The sequence below is a fragment of the Gymnogyps californianus genome, chromosome 12 (assembly GCF_018139145.2).
Source record: "Gymnogyps californianus isolate 813 chromosome 12, ASM1813914v2, whole genome shotgun sequence".
Lineage (NCBI taxonomy): Eukaryota > Metazoa > Chordata > Aves > Accipitriformes > Cathartidae > Gymnogyps > Gymnogyps californianus.
In genome coordinates, this window is record NC_059482.1 from 21,861,415 (window position 1) to 21,879,943 (window position 18,529).

The window sequence follows — 18,529 nt, forward strand, 5'->3', positions numbered from 1 at the left end:
CGGAGCGGGTGCGGGGAGCGGAGCGGGGAGCGGAGAGCGGCGGCCCCGGGGCGGCGGCGGGGGCGGAGCGGGGCGGGATCTGCGCGGCACATGCGCCGCCCGCCGCGGGGCCGGTGGGGGGGGAGCGGGGGGAGCTGCCGAGGCTGCGGGGAGCGGGGGCGGGGATGCTCGGGGGCGGCAGCGGGTACCCGGAGGATGAGCTGGGATGCCGGAGCCGGGCCCGGTGGTGCTCGGGGATGCTCTGAGAGCTGCTGGGGGCGGTGGAGGGGGGGGTCGGGGGAGCAGGGCCGGGGAGCCCCAGGGCTGCAGTGGAGGGAGCCCTGAAGGATGCTCGGGGATGCGGGGACTGAGGTGCAGCCCCACTGGTGGGGACAGCACCGGGGTTTGCTCAGAGGGCAGCGGAGGAACCCCAAGGGATGCTCTTGGGGTGGTGGGTGGGGAGCGGGAGAGCCCTGGGGTGCACTCGGGGATGCTGGGTCTGGGGTAAGGGTCGGGACCGCTATGGGATGCTCGGGGGCAGCCCCAGAGCCCTGGAGGTGCGGAGGGGATGCTGCCTCCAGGCCAGGGCTCTGTTTAGCCGCTCCCCAAGGGCTGTTTGACCCCCACTGCCTTCCTTACCTGGGGAAGGCGCATGCCTAGGTGTGCTGCGGGCAACCACCTTGGTGCAGGTCGAATTTTAATGCCGTCTGGGGTGATTATACGGCAGCTCTGAAACATCTTGAGGCACTCCATTACCGGAGAGCCGTGGGAAATGCGTGGCCTGCCAGCAGACGAGCCCTTCCCCATAGCCATCCCGAGGCCCCATCCCCAGCCTCCCAGGATCTGAGGGCGCCGGGCTGAGCCCCGACGGACCTCGCTGCGCCTCACGGTGAAATGATGCTCAGCTGGGGTGAGGGGCTCAGCCTGAGCCGCCTATTCCCCCTCCTGCCAGAAAAGCAGCCCCAATTCCCCGCCGGCGATGCCCCGGCAGCACCGCGCTGCTCTGGCCGGCGCTGGTCAAGAGCCACCCATAAGGAAACGATTACGGCTCGGCGCTCCGGCAGTCGGCTGGAATTTCTCCCCATAAACCCCATCTCTTGGTATGGAAAGAGGCCGCTCAGCGGCGGTGAGCCCGGCAGGAGCGACGGGCAGAGCACCGGGGACGGCAGCAGCCCTGGCCCATGCCGGCAATGACCCGGCAGTGGTTGGGGACAGGCAACAGGGAACCCCCCTCCGGCACCCTGAGCGGTCAGCAGGCTTGGGAAGCCACCGCTCACCCATCCTGAAGGGCTGGCTGTTAAAATTAACCCGCCGTGACCGGGTTTGGAAAGCCCTTTCCTGGGAATGACAGGAATGTCTCTATCCCGGCCAAAGCAGCGCCGGTGCGGGGCTGTTTGGGGAACCCGCTGCCAGAGCCCGGCTCCACTGTAAACAGGCCAGGAGCCATAAAAACTCCACAAATTCCTCCAACCCCCCTTTCCCCGGGATCAGGTGAGGGCCTGAAACGCGCCGGGGATGCAACGGTGACCCCCCGAACCGCAGCAGCCCGGCACGCGCCGGCGGTGACGGTCCCTCGGCGCCGTGGGATGGGGCGAAGGCAGTGCCGGCGGCTGCTCGAGGCCAGGAAAATGCCTGTCACCGCGCTGCGGTTTCGTGACCGTGGCCTGGAAGAATTTCGGCGGTGGTTTTTTTTCCTGCTGGGAAGAGGAGCAGGCGGAGAAGCCCTGCTTGCCGGTGAGCCAACGTGGCAGGGCCGGGCCAGCCCAGGGCTCGGGGTCGAGCAAGATGCTCCGTGCCATCCCCTGCCCTTGCCGAGTTTTTGGCTCCCCTTGGGACCTGATGCATGACGGGGATCCCAGCTACCAGGAATGGGCTGCTCTGCATTGCTCGTTTATTTTATCGTGGGGAGCTTAACGTAGGAACAAAGAATCAAGTCCAGGGCTGAGTGCGATGGGGGTCTCCGCCGCCCCCCGTGCCCCCCGGTGCCGGCTGGGAGTTAAGGCTGCGCCGCCGTCCGTGCCAAGAGCTGGGGGCTCGGGGAGGGTGCGTGGATGCGGGGAGGGGGCCGAGTGCCACGCACAGGAGTGTGAGTCCCCGGGCGAGATGCCGCCGGCAGCCTTCGGCACAGCCTCGGAGCCGGAGGGTGGAAGTCGGGGTGGCGAGAGGTGGCGAGCAGCCCCGCATGCTTGTTTTCCAGGGCGGGAGGCCAGGGGTTGCTCCCGTCTTTCCCTTCCCCTCCGGTCTTGCTGGCAGGAGGCTAGGCGCTCAGCTGACAGTCACGGGGAAGGCATTAGCAAAGCAAAGGGGAGTTTCCTCACCCTATTGCAAGAGAAGACGAGGTGCTTTCCCCTGGCCTTCTCCTCCTTCCCCAACGTTCCCGCACCGCCCATGGGAGAAGCCGGGCACAGCCTGCGGGTCCCCCCCCCCCCATCCACAACGCACAGCGGGGAGGAAAACCAGCCCCGTCGCCGAGCGCTCGCCCATCTCCCTCTGCCGTTAAACCCACCAGATCCTCCGGCGGCCAGCAACCGGTGTCCCCGTCCCCTGGTCCGCATCCCCTGGTCCCTGCCCCAGCAACCGTGCGCACCCGCGGCTGCCGCAGGGATGCTCAGAGGACCACCCGCCGGTCCAGCTGCTCTGCCCGCCCGGCTCGCTGGTGTCGCGCTTCCAGGTGCTTGTTTTGGACCTTCTCGAAGTGTTGCAGCAGCTCCGTGTAGTCGATGTTGGAGGCTGACGCCCTCTTGAAGCCGGCGCTCGGTTTGGTGCTGTCCCTGCGAGGAGGGAGCAAAGAGTGAGGGCAGGAAGGGGCAGGAGATGTCCGTACTCCAGGCATCCATCACCAAGGGCTTGTCTTGAAGAAGCTGAGCCCAGCACATCCTAGTGATGCTGGTGCCCCCCCGGAACACCCCCAAAGACCCGTTTTCTCTCCCTCAAAGGCATGAGATGGAGCAGACAAGAGGTCCTGGGACAGGAGAGAGGGGACAAAGGACATCTGCCTCAGCACCCTGGCCCCCGTAGGGGAGGTTTAACCCTCTCCAACATGGATGCTCCCCTCTGTCTCAAGCCATTCCGGTCAAAAGCAGTGTGGCATGCCTCAGTTTCCCTGCCTGGTTTTACGAGCAAGCAAAAAATATTCACGGGCTATGGCACAGGGGAGGGCTGGTGGCAGCAGGGACAGCTCCGGGGGACGAGCGCCCGCGGCCGGAGCCCCGGGGAGCCCACATTTGTGGGCTCCCCGGGGCTCCGGCCGCGGGCGCTCGTCCCCCCGGGGAGCTGTCCCCACGCAAAGGAGGTGGGGGGGGGACACCAGCCACGGGATGCCCATCGGGGGACACGGGGGAACCCAGGGGAGGATGGCAGGCGGTTCTCGAGGTCCCGGTGTCCCCCCGGGGAGGGGGCAGCTGGGGCTGGCCTGTTATGAAAGCCGGCTTCGGTGTTTGAAGGAATGTAGGTCAGAGTTAATCAGATGCTCAGGCCGTCTGACAGCTCCGGTTGCTCGAAAAAACCCCGCTGCCGGGGCTGGGGGTGGTGGTGGGTGGAAAAAGGATGGGGAGGAGGGGGGGAGAAGCACATGCAACCCCCCCCCCTTCCATCCCCCCAATTAAAATCAGTGCGTACGAGCTCAGCGCCGGAGGCCGTAAGGGATAAAAGCCAGCCCAGGGGAGCAGTTAAAAGCCAAGGAGTGGAGGTGGTGGTGGTGGGGGGTTAATTCAGAAACCTGCCCATCTTGGGAGCTCTTCTTTTTGTTCCCGGGGCTTTGCAAAAGGCAGACCCAGCTTTATCATCAAACCCCCCCATCCCTGCTCATTAGCCGAGGGCTGGAGAGCAAATCCCACCGCTGGTGTCTAACGAACCGGGCGGGCAGCACCCCTGGGCAAGGAGCTGGTCCTCAGGGAGATGCCGCCCTTGCACATGGCTGCTCATGGTTCCCCAAAGGCCAGGGGTGGGGATGGAGCAGCCGGCCCCAGGCGTGCACGGGTGACGGGGTCCTTTTGGGTGCCGTGAAGGCTGTCTGGGCTGCGGGGTGGGGTGGGGGGGGATGCTTTGGGAGCACACCCCCCCCCCCGGCTGCCGGAGTCTCTCTCCATAAACCTCCTTCCCAGCTCTGCTCGTTTCCATAGCGACCCCACAAGTGAAATTTTCCATCCCGGATGCCAAATGCCTGTGGATGAGGCACAGCCCTCCCAGGGTTACCAAATATAGACACAAAAAACCCCCGAGCCAACGCTCCCGGACACGGGGCAAGGAGCAGCCGCGGCCGCAAAGGAGCCGGGGGGCGAAAATCGGAGCATGGGGCTGAGCCCGGGATCGCGGGGATGCTCGGCCGCGGAGGGGATGGCGGGTCTGGCCCCGATGCCGATGCCGGGGGTCCGTCCCCACGGCACTTACGCGGTCTGCATGAGCTCGGGGTTGGGCACGCACTGCAGGCGGTGGGAGAGGAGCTGGAAGGCGCTGCTCTGGGGCAGCAGCATCAGCAGGCCATACAGAGCTTTGATCAGGTAGGGGTTGTTCTTCACATCCAGCAGCTGCAGGCGGAGATCTGGAAGAGGAGAGGAAGAGGATGGGGAGGCAGGTAAAATGCATTTCGCCTCCAGCCCCAATAGCAGGTTCCTCCCAATAGCAGGTTCCTCCCAACCTATCTGACAGTCCTGGGGAGGCTGTAAGCCTCTGCCAGCCGACCCGAGGGGCACCCGCGTGGCACCAGCAGCCTCTCCCCTTCCATTAACTCATCCATCTTTGTGTCCCACACAGGCCAGAAGCCCCTCTCCTCGCCACAGCCCCCAGCTGCCAGCTGGGGAAGGAGGCAGCGGCTCCCCGGTCTCCCATCCCTGCTACTGCTCATCCCTGAGGCCGTCCATGCTGTCTGCCTGAGGACACACGTGCAACATGAGATTGCTCCTCAGCTTCTGCAGAATTAGCAGAAATCCGCCCCCCCTGGGGCATCACACGTCACGAGGGCTAGGTGACACCCTCCCGGGGACCCTCTGGAGCGGAAGGGATCCCCTCCGCTTGGCCCGGATAGTTAGGTGTGCTGGGCCTCGGCGTTGCTCAGCAGAAGGGAAACCACCCTCCCGTTCCATCCCTCGCGGTGCTCATGGGTGGAAGGGTCTTCTGGAGCCCTACGGACAACCGAGGTCCCACCTGGGGCAGCCCAGGGGATGGGGTGAGAGGTCCTTGCCCCAGCATCTCACCTCCTGGCTGCCACTAGCACCTCTGGTGTCTCCCAGCGAAGGGAACCATGCCCAGGGATGCTGCTCTATGGGGGACACGTCTGACCCCTACCCCGAGGCTTGGAGATTAAGGCGAGCGGGGTGGGGAACCCTCAAGGAATAATTTGGGGCCATGGAAAACCACCACAGATGTGGTGGTGCCTCACATGGTGGGAAAGTCATCCTCGGGATGAGGCACAGGGTACCACGGGAGGGAGCGTGACCGAGGGTCAGCCCACGTCTCCGTTGCTCGGCTGCTCTAACCCTCTTCCCCGAAATATTCTCCATCCCTGGACCTATACAGGTCCCCCCTAAAGTCCTTTCCAGGACATTTCCCAACACCCTCAATGCTCAGCTCCACCTCCAGGGAGAAGGAGCCCAGGGGCAGCCGAATGCCATCACGACAAATCCCCGGCAGCCACAGGTCACCCTGCCACGTCCCCCCTCCGCCATCCCAGCTCCCACCACCACGTCCCAGGGCCTGGCTGCGTTACCCAGTGGGGGGGACCCACACTGCTGGGGCTGGGGGGCCAGATCTGGAGAGAGAAGCAGCTCTGGTTTTTTAGAGCTTAATTCTCCATTTCCAGAAAAAAATCCCACCTTTTTTCTTGCTAAGGGCCCCACCAGCACCCACGATGCCACCCCGTGCATCCCAGGGTGGCACATGTGGCTCCCCTCATCTGACACCCGCTCCGTGCCCCCCCAGAGATGCTCAGCGTGGTCCAGGCTCCCCCCATCCTTTCCCCATCCCCTTCTTCGGTGCCAGCACCTCTCGCTCCCTTAACCTATATCTGGGGGGGGGGGGGAGGCAAGCTGCCCGCCCCGGTGCTGCCAGCGTGCCCGTCCCCGGCAGGCAGCTCCAGCGCTGGGCAAACCTCCCGGCAAGAAGTCTCATAACTTCTGCTCTATTTATTCGTGCGGCGGCTGCCGCTTGCGATGGAGGAGAGGGGAGGGGGACGTGCCCGGGGTGGGGGAGCACCCTTCCCCACGCGGGGTTTCCTCCTTACATGTGAATATGGGGCACTCGATGAGCTGCACCAGCTTGTCCACCTCGGTGAAGAAATCCACGGTGACCTCCAGATCCCCGCTGGATGTGGTCGTTAAGGACGTCACCTTGGAAAAGGGTGGCCCGGCAGCAGCAGATGGCTCGCCCGGGTGATGCCCGGCGTGGACCGTGGCTCTGCCAAACCCTCCCTGCATCCACAGCTCCCGCGGGAAGCGAGCAGGCAGGGCTGAAAGGTCTGCAGGGCAGCCAAGGGATGATGGAAGGAAACAGGACAAGCAGGCAGGGATGGGAGAAAAGGCAGGCTGCCCAAAAAGCCGGCAGCTTGCCTAGCCAGAGAGCAGGCAAGAAGATGGTGTAAGGGAGAACGTTTGCTTTTACCCCCCCTGGCCCGCGGGGACGGCACGGCGGCGATGCCGAGCGCTCCCGTCCCCCAGGAGAAACGACGGCACGCACCGGGAAGGGAACCCGAGCGCGTTATTAAGCTTCTTCGTATGGAAAGCTACTCAGGGAGGCTTGGGGTTTGCCAGCACATGAAAATAATCATTCTGCTCCAGGCAGATGGTGAGCTCACCGGGAACCGCACTGCGCCGGGCACTGCCTGCTCCTCATCGGGCCGGGAGGCCAAAGCCTTCATCTTCCTGGGAGGAAGAGGATGCTGAGGAGCCTCCCCTCCCGGGCAGGGGAAGGTCAAGGCTCAGCTAGCACACGCTTTCCTCTTTTTACACCACAAAAAATAAGGATGACAGAAGGGGAAGGGAGCTGGCGCGCGCCCAGCACAGGCTGCCCTGCCCTCTCATCGCGGGGACGCCGCCCCAGTAATGATGGGCTGCAGGCAGGAGGCTGGGCTGGCCCGCAGCGTGACCTTGGTGGCCACAAAGGGACCAGGGGCCAGCCCGGGCACCGGCCTTGCAGAAAACCCCTAAAAGGATACAATTTCTGGATGAGGTCATAGGCATGCTTGTAGTTCTGGGTAAGGAAGCAGAGGGACACGGTTGTCACGGGGTTGTGACACCAGGACCGGTACAGGCAGCAGAAGAGGTTACGGCTTTCCTGGGGAAAGAGGGAGCCATCGGGGTCAGGTCACCAGCGGGAGTAAGGACATGGCATGGAGAGCCCCGGGTCCCCAACACCAACCCACCGGGCTGGCAAGTGCCACCAAGACACGAAGGGACATTTCTGGACCCACCAAGTCCACCTGGCACTGGCATGAGCCCACCAGCCTCAGGAGATGGAGACCAGGCAGGTTTTGGGGTGGCAGTGTGATGGGGTGGCCCTCGGGGGTGCTGTGTCCGCCGCAGGCTGGAGGACGGTGGCTGTCCCACTCAAGGGAACTCCACTGCATCGCTGGCCTTCAGCAGGAGGAGAAGCCTTCCTCCCTCTCTCCGCCTTGCTTGGATGTCGCCGGTGCTGGTGGCAGCTGCTCGGCAAACCCCGCGGGTGCGTTCCCGGCAGGGACAGCTGAGGGACCGGGGGGCTCTGCTCCTGCTGTCACCTGTCCCCCGGCCCGTGTCGGGGTGGAGGGAGGGAGGCGGCAGCTGCTCGAGGGCTTGGGGAGCCCGTCCCCATCCCGGGGGAGAAAAGCAAGAGTTGGGCACGTCCTCCAAGCCCCCCTCAACTCCTGAAGAGTGGAGGAACAAAGGGGCTGCCCGGGGCTGCCTGAGCTCCAGCCTTGGGACCTGCCAGGCGGGGACCGAGCAGCGAGACGTGGCCCCAGGTGGCTCCCAGGTCCCGACCACCCCCATTATGTCCCCCCGCAGCGGCTGAGCCCGCTCCCGCTGCCCATACCGGGGTCTTCAGGTCCTTCAGTTGGTTCCTCAGCTGGAAGAGCTCGGAGGACGTCAGCAGGATGGTGTTCAGGGTGTGGACCATGGTAGAGGCGAACTTGAGGTCCTCTTCCCGAAGCAGTATGTCTGCCATGGAGTGGAAGATGTTTTCTGCGTTCAGAAGTAGACAAAGCTGCCTGCATATCACAGAGGATAAAAACCAGGGGGGAAGGATGGTTAATGAGCGCAGGCGAGACCCTGACCTGAGCCCGCACATCACCCCCTTCCTGCAGAGAGGACCAGGGTGACAGATACGGGCGCACCTGAGGTCAGGCGGGTACGGTGGCACCAGGAGGGAGATGTTGTGGGGCGATACCAGGCTCTGCATTTGGAGGGTGCAGCTATTCACACCAGGGCAAGGCCAAAAAAAAAAATAGCTGGGCTAAGACACATCCCCGGTCGTGCTGCTCTGGGACCTCGCCAGCACCCACCACCGTGGCTTGTTGCCACCTCAAGCCTCCCGGTGACCTCCCTCGAGAGGTTTCAGCATCGCTTTCCACCCTGAAAACTGCAGGGAGCGTGCAGCAGCGTGGTTACAGATGGCACGTGATGGCCCAGTTAGACCGGTATCCCCTCCACACCAGGAAACTGGTAGGGAGCGAGCGTGGCCACTGGCACAAACTGCTCCCTCCTGGTGCTGTGCAACCCGGGAGCCCCGGAGCCAGAGGCTGCCTTTCCCTCCACAGCCCCCCTTTCTTCCAGTAACTCGCCCCGTTGCTCTTTGAACTCCTCCATGCTCTGGCTCCCAGGAAATCCAGTACCAAAGGGCTCTGGAGCTCCAGCCGGTGAAGCTGGCAGATGCCTCTGCTCCGCCAGACACCCCGCCGGCAGTGCTCTCCTCAAAACACGGCGTAGCCGGCGCCACGGCCCACGCCGGTCTGCCTGGCCGGGCCCAGTGGGTCACGGCAGGAATGTTCTGCTCAACAAACCTTGGGGCATTCTCAAGGTTTTCAACATTTTAGACCAGAAAACAAAAACCAGATTTTTTTTTTTTTTTTCTTCCGTGTTTGTTTGGATTTGGGGATTTCCTGTTTTTCTCCAGGCTCCTGCCTTCTTGGGCACTTTGCCTGGGGACACCTGAAACGCTGCCCAGCACCGGCTCAGCTCTCCGGTGCCCACATCAGGGAGACCTGGGGGAGCCCACCCACCTCCCCAGCATCACCAGCTTCTCCTGAAACTGGGATGCTCCTTGGGTCCCCACATCTCTCCCATGCGCTGACGGGGAACCTCGGCACCAGGGGAGATGCTGGCATCCCCCACAGCTCCTCTGCTTTCCCCCCAACTCCTACCAAGCATCGCTCCTCACCAGAGAATCTCAGCTGGCAACCGAATCCCCCCCTGGAGGCATCTCAGAAGGGTTTAGGAGGCAAAACAAGGAGCACCCGCTTCGGCGGCTGGGTGGGAGGCATTTGCTAGCTGCTCGGTTTGGCTGGGAGATGGGAGGCACACCTGAACTCCCCCCCCCAGCCCGAGGTCACGTTTTCACCTCCTGGGGTGAGGAAGAGGAAGGAGGTGAGTTTCCAGCCCCCATCCCCATGGGGAAGGACCGGTGGAAGACTATATGGCTATAGGAAGACACCAAAGACCATACCCTAAAGCCTGGTGTTTTTGGGACGCAGGAGGTGGATAGGGAATGAAGAAACGTTTTTTTGCCTCCTCAGCACGTGGAGGAAGAAACCCCCCCATCTTCCTCCCACCTCCTCATCCTGCCAAGCAACCCGTCCCCTCCTCGCCCAGCCCCGGCTCCTCTCCATCGGCAGCTCCCGCATCCCGCGTGGCCGCTGCCGGACAATGAGATGCTCTGTGCGGGCTTTTACGTAACCCAACCCGGCAATCGCCCCGGACCCCGTTAAAATGGAATGGGCTGTGATAAATAAGCTCATTTATCCCAATTATTCTTACGTAACCGGCTGCATTCATGGGGATGAAAACGCTTCCCCGATTTCTCGCCGCTTGGACGCGGGCTGGCTGGAGGAGGGAGAACGATGGGAAAGCGAAGCATCGAGGGAGGGAAGGGGAAGGCAGAGGCTTTTAGTCCAGCCTGATGGAGCCAAAAGCAAATCAATAGCTCAGCATTGCAGGCAGGATCCGGTCATTGCCAGCTGCGGCAAAGCAAGCCCAGCCTGGGCAGGTCCAAGCCCAGCCGAGGAGTGAGCTGGCTCCATCCTACCCTTCTCCAGTAAGAGGGGATAACTGGATGCCCCATCCTTGCCGAGCTTCCTCCAGCAGCCGCGCCGGGCACTCGGACCATGAAGTGGGACGATTTACTGTGCCCAAAGAGGGGATGGGTCCTCCAGGGACAAACACCGGGATAGTTTTACCCCCAATTGCGAAGTGCCCGGTGTGCTGGCACAGCTGGGGACGGGCTCTTCTGCTCGTGGCCGGCAGGGAGCCGGTGTTTTACACCTTCCAGGCAGAAAGGCTATGAAAAGAGCTCAAACAAGCTCAGCCAAACCAAAAACGGTGCCGGCGAGCGTCGAAGGCAATTCAGCGACCTCCGAAGCTGCCCTCGTTCGCCCACGGCACGGACGTCGGTCGGGTCCCCCCCCTCCGCCGCTCCCCCGTGGAAAAGGAGGGCTCTCGCTTTCCATAAATAGGAGCTCTGACATTTGGCTGGCTAACGCCGCGCTCCCAGCGAGCGGGGGGCTGAACGCGAGCCGCTTTCTAATTTCAGGCCTGGTTTTGATTAGCAGGGAAGGGTTGGGTTTGTTCCCCCTCCTTTCGGTGGCACTAGGAAACTGGAAACCGTCGGGGTGTTAAAGGAGCAGCCGTGCAGAGCCTGTCCCCCCGGCTCCGAAGCTGTGCCACCCCCTGGGGATGCTGCCCCATCAGGGTGCCCACCCCTCCAGCTGCCCCCAGGTAGGGGCTCTCTGCGAACCACCAGCAGAATGAGTTTGCCAGTGCTCAGCAGCTCGTCCCGATGCATCCGGAGATCCCAAATTCCCCCTCCGAAGCCCAAAAGCGGTCCCCAAAGGAGGGGACAACTGGCCGGCCACGCAGCTGCCGGCCCCCGTGACAGCAGCCAGCAGCTGAGCCCAACCGCCAGAGCCGGGCGGGCTGCCGGTGGGACGGGAGGGGTCCCCCGGAGCCGATCCCCTGGGAGGCTTCGATGGCACGAGGGGAACGCGAGGCTGGCCGGGAGGAGGCAGGGGAGGGGGCCGTACGGGGGACAGGTGGCTTCAAACTAAGCAGGCAGCAGCCGAGATGCCAAGAGGGGCGGCTGCGGAAGGGGACGGGGGCAGAGGGGACAGCGAGCGGGAGCCATACCCCAGATATATACACCCCAGGCATATACACCCCATAAATATATCTCAGATATGTACACCCCAGATATATACACCCCATAAATATATATATATAGAGCCCAGCTGTAAGACTTAAAACCCCAGTGACTAACGGGGCTGGCTGTGGCTCACCCATCCATCCACCTGCCTGTGCTTTGATGTGATGATGGAAGGAGCCAGCTAATCCCCCCCCCGAAGCATCATCCCAGTGAGATGCCTCTCCCCGGGGCTCTCCCTGCATCCCCGTGGGTGACATGTGCGTCCCCTTGCCTGTCCCCTTGCCCATGGGGACCCGGTGAGTCCCCAAGGACCTCCCAGCGTGGGAGAGGAGGGGAAAAAGCATCCCCGGGGAGGCAGCAGCCACAGAGCATCACCGCACCGCATCGCCGAGACGTTAGGCAGGCACGTGGCGGTGATAATGAAGTGCGGTATTTAGGCCATTAAAATTTAACTCCTTAAATTAAAAGGGTTATTCAAGCCTTTCCAACGGAGCCAAGGAACGTGGCTGCGGGCAGATGGGAGGCAGCACTTGCCTGCAGCGTGGCGATGGGGGACAACCCACCCCCCCGACCCATCGCCTCGGACGGGGCCAAGCCACAGTGGGGCTCCCCAGGGACCCAGCAGGTCACCTCCAGCCCCTGCCGTGGGGAGAGGACCCTGCCTCCCCCGAGCCTAAAGAATCCCTCGGGAAGACAATGCTGGCCAAGGGAAGAGCCATGGAGGTCACCACAAGCTTTGCATCGCCGTGCCACCCCGGGGTCCCCCCCCATCCCCGAGCTGTGCCCCAGCTGCACCCCATTAAGCACCACAGCCCCCCCCACACCCCAGATCTGGTGGCCACCGAGTCACCAGCGACCGATGTCACCGAGTCACCGATGTCATTCGCAACAAATTCCCATCACGCTAACGATCGGTGGGGCAGGATGGGGTGGTTGCGTACGGGGACAAGCCGAAAGCCCCGGGGCAGGGAGCTGCTGTGGGGGCCGCGTGCCGGAGCCCAGGGGACATCAGAGCGATGGGGTGGCTTCAGAGCCACATCTCCAATTAAGGGCAAGCCCCGGCGTCCCTCCCAGCCTTCTTGCTTTGACAGCTCGATGCCTGGAAACCCAGCTAATCTAAACATCATCGTTTCAGGGAGCTGTCGGAGCTCCCATCCCATCCGCTCACCCCTTTAACCGCTTCAGCCCCGTCCTCTGCCTCGAGCCACCATGCAGGAACGGGGTGGCGGAGGGTCGGGGCAGCCTGATGTTTGCTCGAAGGGGGTGAAAGTCTGGTTTTTCCATAAAATTTATAAAAAAAAAAAAAAAAAAGAGGAATTCCAGCCCCGCTGCGGATGGAGACACCATCCCCTCCGCTGGGACCTGCAGGGAGCCCTGGGGGGGAGCGCTGCTGGCCCCCTCCCGTTGCCCGGCCACGCTGAGCACTGTCCCGCTGCGTTCAGTTAAGCAGGTGCTTCTTCATTAAGCACCAGTGATTTGCTTTATTAGCTCTGGGCAGCCACGGGGCCCCAGCAGGGAGAAGATCGTGTCTCATTCCACTTCCAGCAACTGGAACAGAGCCGGAGCTGGGGAAGGAGCCGGCTGAGGTCGCGGGGAGCGATGCTCTGAGCGGCTCTGCCCCACTTTTCGGCTCGCGGGGCCAGACCACCGCCTTTCCCACGGCTGTGAGGAGGGCAGAGCCCCTCCGTCCTTCCTCCCCACCCTCCTTTTCCTCTGCTCCCTTCCTCTCTCCTCCCCAAGGCTTTTCGCCACCCTTCCTCCCAGCTCCGGGCTCCCTGCGAGATGCCCTGGCTCAACTCGACTGCCCGGGGGACCTGCAGCCCCCACGATGCCCAACCCAGCCCCATCCCCCTGAAATCCTCCTGCTGGGAAAAGCAGCATCACCGGCCCAGCCCAGCAGCTGTGATCCGTTAGGAATTTGCAGAGGAAGCACAGATAAAATTAGGACGGGAAGGGGAGAGGGAGAAGAGAAGGCAGGAGGATGCTGTTTCCCTGTCCTTCCCCACCACAGCAGTGAAGAAAATCCCGGTCCTCCATTTTTCTCCCTCCCTTTGCCGAATCCGGGCTCCGGAGCTGCTCCTCCGGGCAAGGGAAACCATGGCAACCCTGGCAGCTCCCGCTTTCAAAATTCATAGCGTTTAATGTAAGGGATTGCGAAGGGTTTGGGAAGTTTAGGAGCAGTGCGGCTCCTTCTGCAGGAGGCAGGTCTGGGGAGGAGAGGGACCCTCTGCCTGCTCTGTCTCCTCTCTCCCAGCCACCCGTTCCCATCTCAAAGCAAGCCTCTGCCGGCACGTTTCCCTAAGGAGCTCGGGTCCTCATCAAGACACGGAGAGGACCCAGTAGGATTTGTCTCCTGGGGATGGGCTTGCAGGCACCGAGATGGAGTGAGATACATGGCAGAGCATCAGCATCTGCTGGATGTGGGAAGCTGTGAAGTGCAACTCGGGCAAGGAAAACCCTGGAGAGCACGGACAAGTCCTTGGGAAGGACAGATCTGGAGCCCGGAGCTGTCACGGCTCGCCCCAGGTGAGCAAAGAGCCTGCTCGAGCCAGGAAGACAACGTGAGCAAAAAGCAGGACTCGGCCTCCTTCTTCATGCAGCTTTTGGACTCTTCTTGATGTCCTGGCGTTCAGGTCTCACTCTTTGAGACGTCAGGTCAGCCAGGAATGGGAGCATCGGATCAAAGGGAGCCCGTCAGCGGGAAGGGCGAGGGCATTTGGGGGAGATGTAGTTTAATGTGCGACAAAGCCTGAACTTTCTTTTCAACCTTGGCAGCCCTGGTTTCTCGTGATGGTTATCAAGTTCCCCCGGGAAACTCGGTGAAAGCCGCAGACCAGAGATGTGCAGATCTGGGGAGGAGACGTGTGGATCCCGGGAAGCTGGAGACAAGCCCTGTGATGCCTTCGCTTGAAAAGGGAAAGGTGCAGAGTGTTTCACTGCAAACAAGAAAACCCTCCCACGGAGCGTCTGCTCGGCAGCAGCCGTCAGCGTGACAACTGCTGAAGGAGCCGTGGTGCCAGCTTGGCGCCGGGCTGGGGCCGTCTCAGCCGTAAGGTGCTCCCTAGGGATCCCCAGAGCAACCGAGGGGGATCCCCGGGAGGAGCACAGCACAAATGCACATTAGTATTTCAGACCAGCTTCAGCCGGTGAAACAGCATCTCGGTCCTGCAGAGCCTCAGCCCTCGGCTTCTGCTCCTTGTGATGCTCTGCTTGGACACCAGACCGCCGGGAGGTCCCTGTCCCGGCTGGCAGGACGGCTTCCCCACTGCCAACCTGCCTACCAAAGCTGTGAGTCTCCTCCTGGCCACGTCCACCTTGACTCGTGATGGGCTCAGCCTTGTCCCCAGCCCAGATGTTGGCTGCCTGGAGAACAGCGCCCTTCAAAGAGGTCACCTTCAGTTTATAAAGCAGATATCCAACACTTCTGGGCACTTATATGATCAGTGAAATACCCACAGCTCCATACCGAACAGGAGGGGGAAACAGGACTGTATCAAGGAGAAGGAAGAGTTTCTTCAGAAGAAGTTTCTTCAGACTTCTTCTTCAGTTTCTTCCTCCGATCACCTTCAGCACAGAAGATGATCAACCACTAATATCCTTTGGGAGGGGCCAGAAGCTAAAAGATAACTTAATTTGGAAGCTTAATGGTCCACTCAGCCCAAGGCATTGCCCAACTCTTCCGCTTAACACAGATGAATGTGACAGCTCCTCCAAGATGAAGCCCACTAGACACACATCCAGCACCAGCCTCCAGCTGCCCAAGTTAGCGTGTCCCAGGAGTTTCCTTGAGGAAACCTTACGGTGACCCATGGATAAAGCTATCCTGCCTGCAAGTGTGCAGTCATTGAGGACCTGCAAAGCTTACAAGATATAGGAACATCTGAGCATCTACAGGAGGCTCAGCTGGGAAAACAGGCAGCTCTCCCGCTCTGAACCCTCCAGGAAAGCAAAAAATAACCCCCCGACGCATTTCTTCTCCAACTTTTAAACCTGCTGATGACTTGATGGCAAAATGGACGGCAAATGCAAGTCTCGCCCTGGGCTCTTGGGGCTTCAAGCCCCAGGCAGGAGGCACAGGCAGCAGCATTACAGCATGTGCCTGGCAGGGCTGAAACTCTGGGCTCCACCACCCCCACCTGCCTGCAAGAGCAGAAACCCTGGCTTCAGCCCACCTCCACGTTCAACCCAGCCCTCCAGAGCCTGACCCCAGAGGGGGACTTACACCGGGCAGTGACGTTTTCAGGCAAGCATCCTCTGTTTTGAAGGGGAGGAAGGGTAGGGGCTGGCTGGGGAGGGGGGAAGATGTGTAAAGCAGCAGCAGATCCTTCCTTTGAGACATACGCTTCCCTTTCAGGCTGACAGCTGTGGCCTAATTTTCAAGAAAACTGACAAGCGCCTTATTTCTCCCCCTATAATTTCTCTTTGCTGCAAATAAAATAGGTTAAAGGAGCAGGCACAATGCTATGACAACAGGAGCCGGGAAAGGCTGATCCAGTTTGGGGCGTGCACAGCTTGCAGAGAGATGGGAGCCGTGGTCCCTGCGCTCGCCCTTCCCCTTCCCTCCCCATTGTCTTGCTTTAAGACGAAGAAATAAAAGTGCTTTTGCTCCTAAAAGCGTGGCCAAGGAGCAGGTTGCTGCTCTAGAGGTAGATAAGCCTTTGCATCCCCCCCATAGGGAAGGCAAATTTGGGGGAAGATGGTCCCGCTGGGCATCCCTAGACCTCTGAAGGTGGAGGGACCGGCTCGGGAGTGGAGTACGGCAGGAATACACTGTGTGTTTGAGGGTGAAGCTATCCAGAAGGAAAGAAAAAAGGGACTGGAAGCGGGTGGCAGCGTCCCACGGGCAGCAGCAGGCAGGGGGACCGGTCGGCTCGGCTCGGGGATGAGCATGCCCCAGGCTGGGAGGTGAAGCTGCCTCGTCTCTTCTGCCAACATCTTGACTCAGCCCCGGCGCTGACTTTTCCCTCGCTTTGCTTGAGCAAACTGGCTGTATTTTGCTTGATCGGCTCAAAACCACGTACAGACGCACTCGAGGCAGTGCTAATCCTTGTGCGGCTTCGGGGAGAAGGGACAGAAGGAGCAGGAGGAGTGGGGACACTCGAGCACATCCTAGAGCTCAGGGAAAGAGGTGCCTGCGAGTAACTCAGTGAGCCCAGCCGTACTCTGGACTCAAGAGTGTCAGCTAAAAAAACCAACCCATTTATGCTGTGGTTTAGATGCCCCAGATGTTATTTTGGCTTTACTGCCGGGCTTGCCTCCGTGCCTGCCGCCTCTCGCTGCCTTTCAGCATCGCGGGGTGGATCCCGACGCCTGCCCTGCCTTTGGAGCCGGGATCCCTGGAGGGAGCCCAAGGTGGGATGCAGCCTGAGGACCCTCGGTCCCCCTAACCCTCCAAGGCCCAGAGATGGGCGAGAGGAGAGTGGCTGGACGCTCCCTGCCGTGCCAGCACCCTAAGAGCACCCAATGCTACAAGGGGACCTGCTCCAGGCCCAGCTGAGCACCGAGAGCAGCTCACACACCGAAGGGAAGGAGCACCAAAGGGAAGGAGCTCCAACCAGGGTGGCTTTTGCACAGCTCCACGCTTTCAGCGGGGAGTGGAAGATGTCCCATCCCGGGACATCTTATCCCAGGCTATCCCATCCCGGGAGCAGAGCGCCTGGCCAGACCCGCTGGCAGGAGCTATGGAGCCTGCAGCTGGGGTGAGCTCTTCCCAGGGCAGCATCCAGCCTGGAGCATCTGCCTTTGATGGAAACCTGCGGCAAAGTGAAATTGTGGGAAGTGCCGGAGCATCCTCACCCGCCCGCCGCTTGTGCCTGCAATCGGTGGGCGGCGCGTGAGGAGGGAGGGCTGCGTGCCTGTCGCTGGCCGAGAGCGATGGGCTGCGAGATGTTCGAAAGCAGCCAGGAATGGAAAAAAAAAATCCCTTGATGAGAGCAGCAGGAGGCAAAACGCTCAGCCCTGCCTTGAGGTTTTTAACCGAGTGTGCCCTGTGCCTTGGGGATAATCCTGAGCAAGATCCCCCGTAAGAGAGTGGGGGGGGAAATGCTGTTATTCAGCCTCTCCCAGACTCCCTGTCCTGGCTTTTCCCTCCACAGAGATGAATAAACCAAGATGTCACATTTGCAGAGCAAGAGAAGGAAACACCACCAGAACCCCCAAGCCCCGACTGATGGGATCAGATGGGTTAATTTAGCAGCTAACGGCCAAAACCACCCTCCTCGCCAGCACCGACCGCTTCCTCCCCACAATGAGGGTCCTCACCCCATCAGCCGAGCAAGGAAAATTTGGGAGACACCTTGGAAGCTGCTCGTGCTGAAGCCCCGCTCCGGGGAACGTGATAGTTACGGGCTCCTCTCCCTGCTGCCCAGCCCACCTTTTCCCAGCTCCCCCCTTCCCCAGCCTGCTTTTCCAGAGCGCTCCTGTTGGGATCCCAGGGAAAGTGTTGGGAGGGAGCAAATATCCCCCCCTGGGGACCTGCCCTTTGAAGGAACTTGGCCATTTTGGGAGGATTTTCCTCCTCTACGCACACTTCCCCTTCCTCCCCTCCACCCTCTTGCTGACCCGAATCAGTCCCAGCCCACTCCGGCGCTGCCGCTCACATGTGGTTCCCATTTTTCTACAGAAAAACCCCATCAAATCCTTCCAGGCAGCTCCGAATACGGCCGGTCCCGGAGCAGCTTTGGTGGGTAGGACAGCGAGCTCATCCCCAGGGGTTGGTGTCGTTGTCCCGTCCCCCCCCACCTCCTCCAGCCCCCCACGGCTCAGTGGAGGCTTCTCCTGTCCTTCCCTGGGGGGTCCAGCCCCAGGAGGGGGCTGGCAGGGGCTGGCCCAGCTCCTGCTATCCCAGCAGGAATGATCCTTAGGCAGAGCGATCAGGCTCCTCCATCGTGAAGGTCACGCTGCTGATGGCTCCCCAGTGCCTTCCGACCCTAGATCCAACCTCTAGCCTTGGGGAAATTGGGTTTTTCCCCTCCAGCTCCTGCTCCATGGGGCTGTGGAGGGTATCGGAGAGCCCAGCACGACGCCCCATAGCCTCCGTGAATTAAAACCTCATTAGGCACATGCTCCCTTGGGCTTACGGAGCCCATTGCAGGATGTAAAATAGGCAATTCGGGAGTTGGGGGTTTTCGGAGGTACAGCGGGGTTGCTGGCTTCCACCCCAACTTCACATCAAAGCCCGCGAGGAGCCCGCAGGGTGTTCACCGTACACGGCTGGGGCAGCGGGAGA

The 18,529-nt window shown here is 61.5% G+C and overlaps 1 protein-coding gene across 1 annotated transcript in view; it reads right to left on the minus strand.

Annotated features, from left to right (window-relative positions):
• Nucleotides 1-2,411: 2,411 nt before the first annotated feature.
• The window catches only part of VAC14 (VAC14 component of PIKFYVE complex), a 64,920-nt gene continuing 48,802 nt past the window's right edge, over nucleotides 2,412-18,529 (minus strand). The window contains 5 exon segments of the mRNA XM_050904237.1: nucleotides 2,412-2,750; nucleotides 4,369-4,519; nucleotides 6,197-6,276; nucleotides 7,127-7,245; nucleotides 7,981-8,155. Coding sequence (XP_050760194.1) covers nucleotides 2,588-2,750; nucleotides 4,369-4,519; nucleotides 6,197-6,276; nucleotides 7,127-7,245; nucleotides 7,981-8,155 — 688 coding nt within the window. The 3' untranslated portion in view covers nucleotides 2,412-2,587.